The following is a 16165-nucleotide window of genomic DNA, read 5'->3' on the forward strand; positions in this document are numbered from 1 at the left end:
CTGGCTCACTTCCTGCTCCTCAGGAAGTGCCGCCGGAGGCGGTTCTTGCCTTTCTGGCTGCCTCTCTGCACTGGGGGTGGCATGGGCCTGGCTTGGGGAAGTCCTGGTGGCACGCTTGGGCGGCATCTGCAGATTGGGTGAGACTTTTATGAGAGTATGATTTGGATTTTAGTGATCTTTAAAGTGGTTATTTCGTATTTTCGAAGAGACAGAATCCACCTCCTGTCGACAAACACACAGACTAACAAGCAACAAACACAAGCGATTTTATTTAATTTGCCACGGGGGTACAACACGGCTGGGGTAAGGCCAAAACACGCACTACACGACCGGTTACAGCAACACAACTGAAGGGGTACAACTCTAAACTGTGGACCATGACGGCTTCATCCCTTGGGCAATTCTGGCTGGGCATACTACTCACGGGGTGAGTCTTCTCCCTGGACTGAGTGATCTTCCAATGGAAGGAGAAGGGCCAGCACTTCATCCTTCAGAGTCCCGCCCGTGGGAGGGGTCTCGGGAACCACTCCATCCGACACCTCGGAGTTCCTTTCCGAAGGGGGTGGTGCCGGGGTGGCGTCCGGGCTCTTCCGCTTACTGGGTCCTGGGGCAATGGGAATCCCTTCGAGGATCGGGGCCTCGTCATCCTCGATGGCCACCATCCTCCTTCTGGCACGAATGGTGAGGTGGGCATCCTTCAGCTCCTTGGAGTGCCGATCCTCAGCCTCCTTGAGAGCCTCAACGGCAATGGCCTCATTGCTTTGAGCGGTCGCGGCTCGGGCTTCGGCGGCGGCTAACTTCACCTGGAGCCTCCTCACCATAACTTCTGCGTCCTCGGCCCTACGGAGTTGCTGCTTCAACTTAGCAGCCTGCTCGTCGTAGAGCTCATCCAAGGTGAGAAGGTAGGCAGCCATGTGTAGCACAGTGGGGTCATCCTCGCGCTGTCCACGTCCTTCCAAGGTCCGTACCCGGGCCAACCAAACCGGGCGGTTTTTCTTGACAGGCGGGTAGAACCTCATCGGAGTGCGGCCAATGTGCCTCTCATAAATCTGGCACAGGAAACGGAGGGCCTTCCGGGCTGCCACTTGATAAGTATCCTTGTGCCGGAAGCCAGTGGCAGTCACATTCCATGGCTGGATGTCCGGGTAGCGGCTACTCCGCCCGATGTAGATAATCATCTCACACCGAGGGGTCCCGCGGTCCTCGTACTCCCTGCTGGTGTACTCCGGACGCTCATAAATTCCAAGGCGGTCCATGCAGGCGAACAGCAACCTGGGAAAACCAGGCTCCTCCAGGCAGTGGCTGTTGACCCATCCTTCCTCGGCCATCTGGAAAAGATCCGGGGCACAAATTAGTTTTACAATAGAGCAAAGGTAGGAAGAAATTTTGTAATTCTTTTGTTTTGGTCAAAAAGGGCTAATCCGGTCCTAAGGTCGCGTCCTACAGCCAACGACGGCTCTGATACCACCTGAAGCGTCCCCACATAAGTAGAGACTAAATGTGATACAAATATCAGTCCCAGGAGGCTGATAACACATTTATTCGACAGATAATTCAGTTACCGTACAACTCCCGAGGGAGTGGGCGTGAAAGCCACGCAGTGATAAACAGTAAATAGACAACGGCGGCTAACCAAGCGACTGCCAAAAGACAGCACTCGGGACTACACGGCAGCAGCAGCATCTTGGGCAGGGCAACACCACAGGCAGCGTCGGGTGCGGACACAACCTCTACTCGAGGTCTTCTGCGACGAACTCGGGGTCGTCTTCTGTAGTAATGAAGCAAGGGTGAGTACTAACGTACTCAACAAGTCCAACCCCATCCACGGAGGGGGATACAAGCAAGATTATGCACAAGTATAACAAGGGTAGGCTAAGGTTTATTTTGCGGAAAAGCTAATTTTTAACACATGCAGGGGATCGTTTTCGGAAAGGTTTTGTAAAGTTCCCTTTAATACCCGAAATACTGAGTGGGGTTGATCCTACACAAAGGATCCAAGCTTTTATCGCTATCGGACTCCCCGTCCGTCATAGCGCTCGGCACAACTGCCGGACTCTTCTGAAATTACACACACACACACACTCATGACATTCTTGCCCAAACACTAGTTATGTGACCAAGCCGTAATTCGTCCAATACCGTGGACACGGCTACCCGGATAGGTTTTAACTCTACAGAGGTTGTACACTTTTCCCACAAGTAGGGTACCGTAGCGCAATCACCTTAGTGACGATACGGATCCTAACAAAGCCATTACCCACCTTAGCTAAGACTGGCTAGTTCTCACGGAACACCCCAGGGGTCCACGGCTCATTCAGGAGACCGTAACCGGGACTCAAGTCACCAAGATCTTAATCCTTTTCCGTGGGTTCCCGTTGCTCACCAGCACTCCTGAGGACTAACCATCCAGCTAGTGGGATTTATGCTAAGCCGTTACCCATACAACGGTCGAGTGGTTGCACGATAGTGGAATTAGGCAAGATGACACATTAACTCGGTCCTTAATTACGACCGGATGGATATCTCCCAACATTGCCCAACCACCAAGGTACGAGCACAACAACTGGGCATCCCACACAAGGAACACCCATCCATCCCGTCCGCACATTTCTTTTCCCGAACCAAAAGCCATTATTCTTACTTGGACACACACACACACCTTAATTTCCCGAATACACCATTGTAATAATGTTTGCATTTGGGTAACAGGTTCCTAAGCGTTCTAGCGGTGGTTATCAACTAAACAGAGCGAGTCATATTTAGAGATAAGCATAGGATAACAAGGAATGTTCATAACAATCAAGGGGTGGCTATCCAACCATATCTTGCGATAAAATAATATGCATTTTGTAAAACAGGCCAATAGGTGGTGTTTGAAAAACTAGGTATTAAGTATGCATCAAAAGGGTGAGATTGGACTTGCCGTCTTCAAAGCCTTTCGGGAGTTCCGGTTCGCGGTACTGGTCCTCGAGCTCGGGCTCGCGGTCAAACTCTTCCTCGGGCTCCTCCTCGGGCAATCCGCGATCTACGGCACACACAAACAGGCACACAAATAAATAAAAGAGAAAACGGTTTTTAACCGGGAGCTCCGAACAGGAAATGCGAACGGAAAATAGGTAGAGGGATTATTTTTGGGAAATTTGGATATGGATCGGCGAAAGTATTCTGAAGGATGACGTGGTGAATTTTGGGATTAATTGGAGGAAGTTTGGCGCATGAAATGACGGGTTAAACAAGGATTAGGGGCTTAAACGGAGGTTTAGGGCTGATTTTTAATAAACCAGGGACCTATTTGTAATTTCTTTCGGAAGTGGAGGGGCTTATGTGTGAATTGGGGAAACTTGAGGGTTAGATCGGAATTCTTGGAGTTTTGGCTCCTTCTTCTTCCAGGAACCAGAGGAAGAGAGAGGGAGGGAAGTGGCCGGCGGCGGCGGCCGGCCGGCGGGGCTGCGCCGGCGGCGGCCGAGGGCCGGGGCGGCGGAGGATGGGGTGGAGGCCCCATTTTGCCTCACCTCCGGTGGTGTCGTCGAAGGAGGGGGGGTAGGGGCGCCGGCGCCCGTGGGCGGTGGTGGCGGCAGGGAGGCGGCGGCGGCTTTGGCGACGGGCGGCACGGAGGCGGCGGCGGCTTTGGCGACGGGCGGCAGGGTGGTTGTGGCGGTGTGTGGAGGAGAAGGCGGCCGGGCGGGTTCCTTTTATAGGCGGCGAGATGGCCGGCGGGGTAGGGGCCGGTAATGGCCGGTGGCGGCGGCGGCACGGCAAGCGGTGGGGGCTCGGCTCGGAGGGGGGGGTAGCGGGCGGCGGTGGCCGGCACGGCACCGGGGTTCGGAGTGGAGGGGGTAGGGGCCGGCGGGCGGCGCGCCTCCCGAAGGGGGGGCCGGCACGTCCGGCGGGGCCGGCCGGCGGCGGGTCCCAGGCGAGCGGCGGGCCGGGCCGGCCGCCGGTATGGCGCCAGGGAAGGGGAGGGGCGCCGGAGTAAATGCACCAGGGGGGGGCCGGTCCAACGGAGTGGCGCCAGGGGAGGCGTGCGGTGCGCCAGGAAGAAGAAAGAGAAGGAGAGAGAAGGAGGGAGGAAGAAGGAGAAGGAAGAGGAAGAAAGAAGAAGGAGGAAAAAGAAAAGGGAAAAGGGGGAGGAAAAGAGAAAGAAAAAGGGAGAGACCGGCGGCACTCGCGGCACGCGGTCGGAGCACGCGCACGGCGTCTGACACCGGCACGCGGCGAGATTCGCGGGCACAGATAAAAAAAGATAGGTGGGGTCGGCATGGGTACCGGGACGGCGAAATTGCCGGGAAGGGTTCCGATTTCCGGGAGCTCAGCGGTAAAAAGGTTTTAAAGACAGTTTTTAACGGGTGATTTTAGTTAGTGATTTTTGCGGGCGTTACAACAGTAGTATCTAATTTGCGACAATTGTTCTTGAAAGCATATTTTTCTTCCTCTTTAGAGAGCATCATCCAAGTTCTTGTCCAGAAAGTCCCCTAAAACTCACCTGCACAAACAAGTTAGGTATAGTTCTTTTGAACACTATCTCATTTCTATTCAACCAGATCGCCCAGCAGAGAGCTGATGCACCTATCAACATCTGTTTCTTAATTTGCTGTGAAAACCCTCTAAGCCAAGGTCCCAGCATATTAGACACACTAGTTGGGGGTTGAATTTCAAAAGAAAGATACACCACATTCCAAATAAATCTTGCCATCAGGCAATTAAAAAGTAAGTGTTGCATTGTCTCCTCAGAGTAACAGAAGCAACGTTTAGTGCTTCCTTGCCAGCTTTTTTTGTCAAATTATCTTTTGTCAAAAGAACACCTTTTTCAAATACCACATGAACACCTTGATCTTGAAAGGCACTTTTATTTTCTAGGAAGCACACAAAGAAGGGGTTCCTTCATGTAGCATTATTTGTTTGTATATTGATTTTACTGTGAACTCTTTATTTTTATTGAACTTCCATTGGAAGACATCTTTTTGGTCATTTAACCCGTGTTCTACCACTTCAGCCACCAATTTAAGCCATTTCTTTATTTTATCTCCAGTCAAAGCCTTTCTAAAGGACATATTCAGTGGAGCCTTGCTACACACATTGGCAACTGTATCATGTTTCTTTCTAGCTATATTATACAAAGATGGGAATCTTTTCATTAAGGTTTCCTTTCCAACCCATTCATCTTCCCAAAATCTTATTTGCTTCCCATTATTTAAATCAAACCTTCCCATGGACAGGAATTGCTCCTTTATTTCCATGAGGCCGGTCCAAAACTATGAGTCCCCCGACCTCTTTGATACTTGAGTTAGTGGATTGTTTGACAAATATTTACTTCTTAGCAAACTCTGCCACAATCCCTCCTCATTTAGAATTTTAAATAGCCATTTGCTTAGCAAACATCTATTTTAGACTTCTAAACTAGAGATACCCGGTCCTCCCATATTCTTTGGGGCACAGAGGATACTCCATTTAGCTAATTTGTATTTTTTCTTTTGCTCATCACACTGCCAAAACAATCTAGATCTAAAGTAGTCCAATCTTTTAAGAACCCCTTTAGGGATTTAAAAAAGGACACCATGTACATTGGCAAACTGGATAGGACAGATTTTATAAGCACTAACCTCCCTTCAACAGACAACATCTAGCTTTTCCAACTTCCCAATTTTTTCTGAAACCTCTGTTCAATCCCATTCCAATAATTATTAGCGAGTTTTATATGGTTCATGGGGATGCCAAGATATTTAAAGGATAAAGATCCTTCATGGCAGCCAAAAATCTGCACATAGTCTCCCACTCTCTCATTTGCCTCACCAAAACAAAACAACTCACTTTTATGGAAATTGGTTTTAAGTCCTGAGACCTTTTCGAATGTACAAAGTACTAGCTTCAAGTTTTTTGCCTGCTCTAGATCATTTCCATAAAAGTACTGTAACATTTGCATACCGGAGAATTGATAATCCTCTATCTACCAGATGTGGTACTAGGCCCCTAATTTGATCATTGTCTCTAACCCTAGAAATAAGAATAGCTAACATATCTGCTACCACATTAAATAGGACTAGAGATAAGGATCCCCTGTTTCAAACCTTTTTTTGTTTGAAAGAAGTGCCAAATATCATCATTGACTTTAACCCCCACACTTCCCCGCTCACTATGGTTTCAATCCAATTACACCATTTTGAAGAGAACCCCTTCATTCTTAGAGCCTCTTGCAAAAAATTCTAATTGACTTTGTCATATGCTTTCTCAAAATCTAGTTTGAGAATAATTCCACTATGTTTTTTCCTACGTAGTTCATAGATAGTTTCATGTAGAATTACCACCCCCTCCATAATGTACTTTCCAGGTAGAAATGTTGTTTCTAATGGTATAATGATTTTATTGGCCTATGCTCAGTCTATTAGCTATGACTTTTGTGAAAATTTTGAAGCTAACATTTAGCATACAAATTGGTCTGTACTGCTGAATCATTTTAACCTCCTTAATCTTTAGAATTAAAGTTAAGATCCCAAAATTTAAGCTATGTAGAGGGAGTATGCAGTTATGGAAGTCTTTAAACATGACCATTGGGTCATCTTTAATAAGACTCAAAAAACTTGGTAGAATTCTACTGGAAATCCATCAGGTCTTGGCATTTTATTGTGGTTCATCTGAAAAATGGCATCTCTCACCTCCTTTTCAGTAAAACCAATTAGTGCCTCATTTTCCTCCCTCGACACTTGAGGACGGACCGGGCCCAAGTTCCCTGGAAAGGGATGCCTGGGAGGGTGAGATTCTTCAGATGTTGAGTCAATTATTACTTGATCTGTGAAAAATTTGGATATGGAAACCATAATTTAGACTAGGAGTTACTATAATTATTTAGTGTCAAGATGCTTTTTTTGGCAAATTATGGTACAATCGATTTATAGTAAAGTACGACATAAAAGAATGGGTAAGTCGACTACGTTATTGTCTGAAACCAATCAAGTTATTGTAACAATTTTAGTACGTTGGATGAGCTGGCAACAGAATAATATATAGATCTATTTTTTTTGTTGCCGGCAACAGAATAGTCCAATTCTGTGGCCGGACCCAATCCTCCGTCTTGCCGGTCCGTGTGCAAGCAAAGCAAAATATATATATCTGCTGTCCTTTCACGTCGCACGCCATACGCGTGGATCGACCATGCACTAAATCCCTTCATATAGGTATATAGGCGTCAGCTGATTAGTCTAAGTCAAGTCGGCATCCATGTAGTTTCACGTCATCACGTATAGGTCATAGTTCATGTTCGGATAAATCTACAATATACCCGGGGTATATATAGGTAGTTCTTGTTCTTGGAATTTACGAGGTGTCAGCGTCGCATCAGTGGCACATTGTGGAACCATGAAGTTATTCCTAGGGATATTGAAAATCTTGGTTTATCTTAGAGATTAAAAATTTAATTGATTATAAACTTTATAGCAGAATGTCAATAAAAGTTGTTTGATTCAAAAACTCGAGTTTGTTTACTTCTCAATAAAATGCGAGGATGGTGATGGCTTAATATCTTTGGGGCTCCAACAGTACCCTAAGTTTAGAGGGAAGTGAAAAAACACACACCGATCTAGCAGATTCTCTACTAGGTTTTCCATTTTTAGGAGGCCTCCAAATTGCCCAGGAAGGCCTCTATCCATTGGAGCTATTGCTGGAGTTGGAGATATTCTTATGGTTCTTAAAAGATTGAGAACCTCCATTTGGTCTTTGATGGTTTTGATCTGAGGGCTATTGATAGAGTTGCTCCAAGATTCTAATAACTATAACACACGAAGATTTTTTATGTGGTTGCACTCGTTACCATATAAAGATTTGCACTCTGGTTTCTAATCCTAGAGACTATAAATGGCAATTCTAGAAAAGTTAAATTCTTAATTTAAAGAGGTAGAGAGCTCTCGCACAACGAATTTTAACTGAGATATTAGAAAGCTCTGTGTTGTGTAGCCTTTCGCAATGGTCAACCAGTTAGGTAACTTCATGATAGCTAGAGACTTTCCCACTTACAAGTAGGTCTTTGAACTTTTGTCCCCCAAATGCTACACAATATCTTTACTTGGTAGAGCTTTGGGGAAAATTCGACTAGCCTCCTTCGATGTACAAGCATTGCGTGGCCACTTCACAAGCTCAGTTAAAACATCTCAAAAGACTTACATGCAGGCCTCAATCAAGGAAATGCAGGAGGTTTATGTTCATCCAAATCCATCACCCTGCATTGAGACTACATCATCGTATACTAGCAAACCTTGTTAGTTCAAATAACCATGATGTCAATAGTTATTAATCACCAAAATCTCATGAATCCTATGCTAAGGTCATTGATTGTTCACATATCACGGTTGCATGTACCGCCTGCCTGCCTGCCTGCCATTGGCTAGACTAGTCCATCAACCCGTGCTCTTGCATGGGCTAATATTTTTAAAAACTATTGTATTTGAAAATTACTTAGAAATTAAACTCCTAACTAATAATCAAAAAATTTTACCTACTACTCTCTCATTTTTTCAATACTTCAACATGATACTCATATAGATGTGTACTTATCTTTGTCCAGTTATAATTAATTTTTAATTAGTAATAACTCCATACACGTTTTGATCCACGTTCACTTTTTTTCATTTTGTATCGCACCTCCATACATTATGTTTAGCACAAAAATTAATATTTTTTATCACTTCCTCACATACATGTATAAATGGTCTACATGGCGGCGCCCATCATGCGTATATACCTTAAATTATTATATCTATATCATTCGTGATATAAATAGGTAATTTAATTAGAGTCATATTAGTTTACTTTTGAACATTTATGTATGATGCATATGAAGATAATTAGATTAAGATTTAGGTGTGTACTTCAGGTTACTTTTAATAATGATACACGTGGGTAACTTAGATACAAATTTAAAATGATATTTTAAGTTATGCTTTCATAATAATATGCATGAGTAAATTAGGTGAAGATTACGGATACTTTATATTATTTTTTATTATGGCAGCGCTTGGTAATTTAGATATAGGTTTAGGGTTTATTTTAGAATATTTCATAATAATAGTGGTGGGTAACTTTTTGAAAATATAATAAATCAATGACTATAATTATTAGAGTTTAAAGGATTGATGTTTGATGTTTCTGAGTTTTATGAGAATTTCTAGGATTTGAATTTTTTTTCTTGCATGTCTCGTGAGAACTAATTGGGCGTCTCCAGTGGAAAAAAAATTAGGCTACACTACTACAAAACTATTACCTTGAGCTACCTCTCATTTGTTAAATATTTAAACATTATACTTATATAGATATATACTTATTATTCTCATTCAATTGTGATAGATTTTAGTTAGTAATTACTCTATAATGTTTCCGTCTACATTTATGAACTTTTCACTTTGCAACACACATATGCGCTTGGATGTGTTAAATGGACCCTAAGTTTGAGCTATAATTTTAACATAGAAATCTATATTCTCAGCACTTTCTCTATGTCTTTATAAATGGTGACACCCATCATACGTATAAAGCTTAATTATTATATCATATATTATTATATAATATATCAGTAGCGTAAGAAATAAACGATTTAGAATCATATATTGTTGTATATTTTTAATTAAGATGATTTGGATTAAAACTTAAGGTTACCTCATGTTATTTTTAATAATGATGTATGAGATGCAAATTTAAGGGTTACTTTAAGTTATTTTTTAAGTATTAGTTGTGGGTAATTTAGTTGCAAATTTATCAGGTTATTTTAAATTATTTTTATAATGGTACAAGTGGGTAATTTTGATGAAGATTAGGAGATTACTTTAGTTTATTTTATATAATGGCAGAGGTGGGTATTTTTTTATAAAACATAATAGATGCAATGGCTACGATGATTTAAGTCTATCGATTGATGGCCAGATGTTTTGCTTTTTGCTAAGAATTTCTAGGATTTCTCTAGTAGATTGGTGGAATGAGGTGGCATCAATGTACCATTCTCATATGCTACTGTGTGCACCTAGCAGTATGAAGAAAAGATATGAACCTGTCTACAACTGCAGAGAACATGTTGTTCAGTCTGTAGTGGATTGTTATTACATATATGTATCACGTCTTTAACATTTGCACAGAAGATAGACGTCTTTTCAGTGGCGAGGTATCTTATTGAGTCACACACCATAATATATGGAGCACCACCATTGATACATGAGACACAACATAGCTTCCAAGAGCTTGAAAAATAACGTACTCCACTCATCAACCACCCAAATAGAGGTGGGCCGGCAACCTAGGCTCGACAGTGACCTCGAGTGGGAACTTGCGCGGCATCACAAGGAAGAAGGTCTCCTCCATGCTTAGGCCCTCCACTGTCACACCTTCCGGAAGCCTCCACACGAAGCCATGAAGCAGGTTGGCAAGGCCCAGCGCCATCACTTTCATCGCGAGGCTGTATCCGGGGCACATTCGCCGGCCGGACCCGAACGGCAGCAGCTCAAAGTCCTGACCCCTCACGTCGATCTCTCTCTCGAGGAACCTTTCGGGCCGGAACTCCTCCGGCGCGTCCCACAGAGCAGGGTCACGGCCGATGCCCCACACGTTAATGAACACGGCCGTGCCCGCGAGGATGTCGTAGCCATCCACGCGTGTGTCCTCACGGGCCAGGTGGGGTGCCAGCATCGGCGCGGCCGGGTGCAGCCGCATGGTCTCCTTGAGGATGGCATCGATGTAGGGGAGGTGAGGAAGGTCCTTCTCTGTGACCAAGCGGTCGGGCCCGATGACGTTGTTCAGCTCCTCGGTGGCCTTGGCTAAGGTCTTGGGGTTCTTGAGGAGCTCAGATAGAGCCCACTCCATGGTGTTTGCAGAGGTGTCTGTGGCTCCGATGATTAGATCCTGCGTCATAGGAGAGTTATTTCATTGTTGACAATTAAATGACTATTTAGCTTTGCATAATCTATGTTTGCTGTTCAGTGATTCACTGGTGAATGTATAACTGTGGCGTCATATTGCTTCCTTACAGAAATGAGAATATGAGGTTGAAATGATTTGCTAACTTGATCCTTCTCAGAAAAAAAAAGAAGCTCAAATTTTTGAAATTTTTGCAATATTTTGTTCAGATATGTGAAAACTGTGCTTGTAGATGTGAAAAGCCACTGAATATATTATTATATTTTTAATGAATATATTAAAAATGTGACCAAAGCTAGCTAGGCACGTCAAATTTTTATGCCTAAAGTAGTAATCTAAGAGTAATCACCTGGGTGATAGCCTTAACATTGTCCCTGCTGAGCTGGACCTCAAGGTAAGGGTCGTCGGCCAGCTCCTGCAGCACGTCCACCATGTCTTTGGCCACGAACCTCTCTCCCTCAAGTTGCCGGCGCTCGTTGTGCACGTCCAAGACATGATCCAGGAATCGATCAAACATGGCGCTCATCTTCTTCATCCTCCTAACGTAGCCCTGCAGGTCCAGCCAATCTAACCAGGGGATGAAATCGCCAATGTTAAACGCGCCGTGGAGCACGAAGAACTCATCCACCATCTCCCTGTATCCGGCGGGCGTTATCACCGGCGGTGAGGCCCCCTCGCCGGCCGCCTCTTCTTCGACGTACTTCCTGCCCAGGACTACGCGCGAGATCACACCGAGCGTCAGCATCTGCAGGGTGTCCCTGAGCCGCACGGTGCGCCCGGATGCTCTGCGCAGGTCGCGCAACATGACGCGCACCTCCTCGTCGCGGATGTGGTCGAAGGACTGGAGCCGCTTGGTGCTGAAGAGCTCGGCGGCGCAGATCCTGCGTGTCTGTCGCAGGTACGGACCGTAGGGGGACCACAGGATGTCGGAGCAGTCGTACGCGATGTACTTGCCGACAGCGAACCTCGGCCGGTCGGAGAACGCCGCGTCGTTGATCTTGAGGATGTGCTTCGCCATCTCGGCGGACGCAGCGATGACGACAGGCAACGACCCGAACCGGAGCTGCATGAGGGGGCCATAGCGTTTGGAGAGCTCGTGGATGGAGCTGTGGGGCAGCTCGCCCATGAGGTTCATGTTCCCGATGATCGGCCATGGCTTGGGGCCGGGCGGGAGGTTGTAGGCGCGGCGGCGGCGGTGCAAAAGTAAGGTTCCGAGGAAAAGAGCAAGGCCAAGGACGATGGCGAGGAACGCGGCCAATGTTGGTAGCTCCATCGATCGAGTGGAGTGAGGTTTAGCTGAGCTGATGAGAGGGTTGGGAGCTTATTATAAGGTGGCGACCTGGTAGTGACTGAAGCTTGTGTTTTACTAAACTGCATTACTGCACAGCTGACCCGTTTTTCAGTGTATCAATTACTGGTGAAAAAAAATATCCAAGCACTTCAGGGACGTCCGGAAATTATAAATGCCGCGTTTAATTTCGACTGTACTATCATCTTACTCCTTGTATGGATTTCTTCATTGGTTGCCTTTATCTGATTGAATGGTTGTTTGCATTCGATCGGTAGGTTATGGAGTACTCAGTACTCTATTAGTCCCAATCATGTCTGCATCCGTGTAGTTCCACGAGGTAATTATTGTAATCAGTTTACTGTTGCAATAGTATTACATATATATTTATCTTAACAATTGGTTAACGCAAGAAAAAGGAATCAGCTACACAGCAGAGCAATATAAATATGCCTGCAGACTGTTTGACGGTGTCATCACAATCTCTAGTGTTGAGTGTGTGATAAGGAACGACGATGAAGCTAGTATATAGCAGGATATGGAAGGGAAACAATGAGGATACGTCGTTGTTGGCATGTTGCACATGGCTTAAAACTTGTAGTTCAAGATACTGGCCATAAGAAGATGAAAGTGAAAGGCGTAATCCGCAGATCATGCATGTAGCTCCCAAAACCAGAACAAAACCAAAACAAAAAGGTATTCAATTGGAATTATAAAGAAAAAGGCGAAAAATGTATCTAGTATATTAAAGCAAAGTGATGTAGTACAGTTAAACAAAGTGATGACCGCACGAGAAGTGGATAGAAAATCCTAGAAATGCTATTTTTGTGGACAAAGGGAGTACATATTTGAATCAACAAGGATGGACTTGGATTTATACAATTGGATTATGTGTATGTAACACATGTCAAAAACAAATGTATACTGGAAAATCTAGGAAATTTAATTCTCGTGAAAATTAAATCAAGTTCCACAAAAAAAAATAGGGAAAAGCTGGGCCATATTCGCAGTTTGCACAGCACGAGAAAAGCCAGCTGGGCTAGGCCTTGGATGGGGGTTGTAGAGGTAAAAACTCTGCAAGATGGGCCTTGACAGAACCAGTTGGGTATATATTATTGAAGAAACAGAACCAAATGCAAGTCCAGTTTGTTCATCAAGCAGCAGTGTACAGGTGGGCTGGAAGCTTGGGCTCGACGACGACCTGGAGCGGGAACTTGCGCGGCGTGGACAGCCCGAAGACCTCCTCCATGCTCAGCTCCTCCTTCGTCATGCCATCCGGGAGCCTCCACGCAAACCCGTGCAGCAGGTTGGCGAGGGTCCCCTGGATCACCTTCAACCCGAGGCTGTAGCCGGGGCACATCCGCCGGCCGGACCCGAACGGCAGCATCTCAAAGTCCTGGCCCTTGACGTCGATCTTGCTCCCGACGAAGCGCTCTGGCCTGAACTCCTCGGGCGCCTCCCACAGCGCGGGGTCCCGGCTGATGGTCCACGCGTTGACGAGCACGCGCGTGCCCGCGGGGATGTCGTGGCCGCCCACGGACGTGTCCTCGCGCGACAAGCGCGGCGAGAGCAGGGGCACGACCATGTGCAGGCGCATGGTCTCCTTGACGATGGCGTCGACGTAGGGGAGATGAGCCATGTCCTTCTCCGTGACCCAGCGGCCGCGGCCGATGACGGAGTCCAGCTCCTCGGTGGCCTTGGCGAAGACCTCGGGGTTCTTGAGGAGCTCTGAGATGGCCCACTCCACGATTACTGCGGCGCTCTCGGTGCCCCCGGCGACGAGGTCCTGTACAACAGAAACGATTAATTGAGCACTTTTTTTTACAGAGTCTGAAATCAATCGGGAACAGAGACAGACCTGCGTGAATGCTTTTACGCTGTCCCTGGTGAATTTCACCTCGAGGTTGGGATCGTCGGCAAGCTGAAGCAGCCTGTCGACCATGTCCTTGGCCACGAACGCGTCCCCCTCGCGCCACCGCCGTTCGTTGTGCTCCTCCACCACGTTCTCCATGAACCGATCGAACATCTTGCCCACCCTCTTCATCCTCCTGACGTACCCCTGCAGGTCCAGCCACGACAGCCAGGGGATCCAGTCCCCGATGTTGAGCACGCCGTTGAGCAAGAACAGCTCGTCGAGCATCCACCTGAACTCCTTCCACGTCGTCACGGATCCCCCGCCGCTGGCGACCACCTCCCTGTCCACGGCCTTCCGGCCCAGGACCATGCGGGCGATCATGTTCAGGCTCATCGTGGACAGTCGCTCCTTGAGCGGCACGACCTGCCCGGCCGCCCCGTGCAGGTCGCGCAGCAGCGCGCGCACCTCCTCCCTGCGGACGTGCTCGGAGGACTCGAGCCGCCTCGCGCTGAAGAGCTCGTCGGCGCAGATCTTGCGCGCCTGCCGCCAGTAGGCGCCGTACGGGGACCAGGCGATGTTGGAGTAGTTGTAGGTGGTGTACTTGCCCGCCGCCATCTTGGGCCGGTCGATGAACGCCGAGTCGTGGGTCTTGAGGAAGAACTTGGCCATGTCCACGGACGACGCGATGACGACGGGGAAGGAGCCGAACTGCACGCGCATCAGTGGGCCGTGGCGCTTTGCCAGCGCGTCCAGGGAGCGGTGCGGGAGCGCGCCGAGGAGGTTGAAGTTGCCGATCACCGGCCACGGCTTGGGGCCCGGCAGGCTGCTGCACGGCCGGCGCCTGCGTCCGGAGACGGCTCGGAGGAACAGGACCGTGGCGAGCACCACGGCAAGGACGGATGCCCATGCTGGTAGCTCCATTGGAGAGAATGTGATGATGGGCTGACGACGGCTATAGCCTATAGAGGTGATCGCCGGAAGGTACTGTCGTACCGTACTTCAGCAATCAGCACCGTGTGTGCTCATGGATGGGATCGGTTGTAGCTGGACGGGAAAATGGCGACGACTTTAATTTGTTGCGTTGGAGTAGTGCCTGCCAGTGCTGGAGTGCTTGACGCCTTCAGCTGACACGAATATTTAACAGTAATGCGGAGTGGACTTGGATTCAAATTAGCAGTAGTAAATCACTACGCCAAAAATAATTTGTGCTGACATGTCGAAATTAGCATACTGGCGGGTGAAATTGGCACCTGCCAGTACAAAGGTGACCGGAACCGTCGGGCTAGTGCCCACCAGCACAGATAGGATGCATCTGTGCTGGCGGGTGCGTTAGGTGGGCCGTCAGCACAAATGCCACTCCCTTATCTCTCCAGGAGCAGGCACCAACGGGGTGGGTATCAACCCGTACCTCTCCCTTGTCTCTTCTTATCTCTATAGGAGGAGGTACCAGTTGGAGCGGCGGCCGTGCGGATGGGCCGCGGGTGCTAGGGGCAGCGCGCCCGGGCGGAAGCATCGGCGGCCTGTGGGCGCGGGCGCTGGCGGGAGCGGCGGCCGGTGGGGCAGGCCCGCGCGGGCGGGGACCGGCGCGCCCGGTTGGATGCAGCGGCAGCCAACGCGCGCGGAGACCGGCGTGGGCAGGCAGGCGGCGTCAGGTGCTCTGTCTCTCCCTTACCTGTTCCTTTCTCTTATCCTCTCCCCCTCTCTACCTTATCTGTTCCTTTCCTCTTCGGTGGGAGGGCGAGCTCCAGCGGCGCCCAAGGGCGGGTGCCGAGGGCGAGCTCCGGCGGTGGGCGCCAAGGCCGAGCTCCGAGGGCGAGCTTCGGCGGGCGAGCGCCGAGGGCATGCTCCGGCGGCACGCCCAAGGGCGGGCATCGAGGGCGAGCTCCGGCAGGTGTGCAAGGGCGGCGTGGGACCGATGTGACCAGCCGGCGTGACGTCAGGCAGCTAGCGGGGCCTGACGTGGGCGGACGGCACGAGTACGGGTGGCCGGTGGGTGCATGGGCTGGCGCGGGCGATGACGGAGAAGCAGTGCAGAGTCGTGGGACGGCGGCGTGAGGTGAAACGAGCGGCGGCGCTACCGTGGTTGTAGCAGCAGGAGCCGCGGTTGCGACAGCAGGAGCGGCTACAACCATCTT

The 16165-nt window shown here is 48.3% G+C and overlaps 2 protein-coding genes across 2 annotated transcripts; both read right to left on the reverse strand.

Moving 5' to 3' along the window:
• Nucleotides 1–10118: 10118 nt before the first annotated feature.
• LOC117842836 (trimethyltridecatetraene synthase) lies at nucleotides 10119–12195 on the reverse strand. Its single transcript, XM_034723360.2, has 2 exons — nucleotides 11237–12195; nucleotides 10119–10872 (listed from the first exon to the last, which is right to left on the reverse strand). Exons 1-2 carry the CDS (start codon nucleotides 12158–12160, stop codon nucleotides 10240–10242), a joined length of 1557 nt encoding a protein of 518 aa, XP_034579251.1. The 5' UTR covers nucleotides 12161–12195; the 3' UTR covers nucleotides 10119–10239.
• A 1068-nt stretch (nucleotides 12196–13263) lies between these two features.
• On the reverse strand, nucleotides 13264–15323 carry LOC117843313 (trimethyltridecatetraene synthase). The gene is made up of 2 exons (XM_034723883.2): nucleotides 14034–15323; nucleotides 13264–13961 (listed from the first exon to the last, which is right to left on the reverse strand). The coding sequence occupies exons 1-2, from the start codon at nucleotides 14949–14951 to the stop codon at nucleotides 13329–13331; spliced, it is 1551 nt and encodes a 516-aa protein (XP_034579774.1). The 5' UTR covers nucleotides 14952–15323; the 3' UTR covers nucleotides 13264–13328.
• Nucleotides 15324–16165: the final 842 nt, after the last annotated feature.

The sequence above is a fragment of the Setaria viridis genome, chromosome 2 (genome assembly GCF_005286985.2).
Source record: "Setaria viridis chromosome 2, Setaria_viridis_v4.0, whole genome shotgun sequence".
Classification (NCBI taxonomy): Eukaryota; Viridiplantae; Streptophyta; class Magnoliopsida; order Poales; family Poaceae; genus Setaria; species Setaria viridis.

What these genes read in the sequence shown, in the direction of transcription:
- LOC117842836 (XM_034723360.2), bottom strand. Translation starts at nt 12,160, where the DNA reads ATGGAGCTACCAACATTGGCCGCGTTCCTCGCCATCGTCCTTGGCCTT. An exon ending in ATGTTAAGGCTATCACCCAG is followed by an intron (nt 10,873 to 11,236) that starts GTGATTACTCTT and finishes CCTATGACGCAG; the next exon opens with GATCTAATCATCGGAGCCAC.
- LOC117843313 (XM_034723883.2), bottom strand. Translation starts at nt 14,951, where the DNA reads ATGGAGCTACCAGCATGGGCATCCGTCCTTGCCGTGGTGCTCGCCACG. An exon ending in GCGTAAAAGCATTCACGCAG is followed by an intron (nt 13,962 to 14,033) that starts GTCTGTCTCTGT and finishes TCTGTTGTACAG; the next exon opens with GACCTCGTCGCCGGGGGCAC.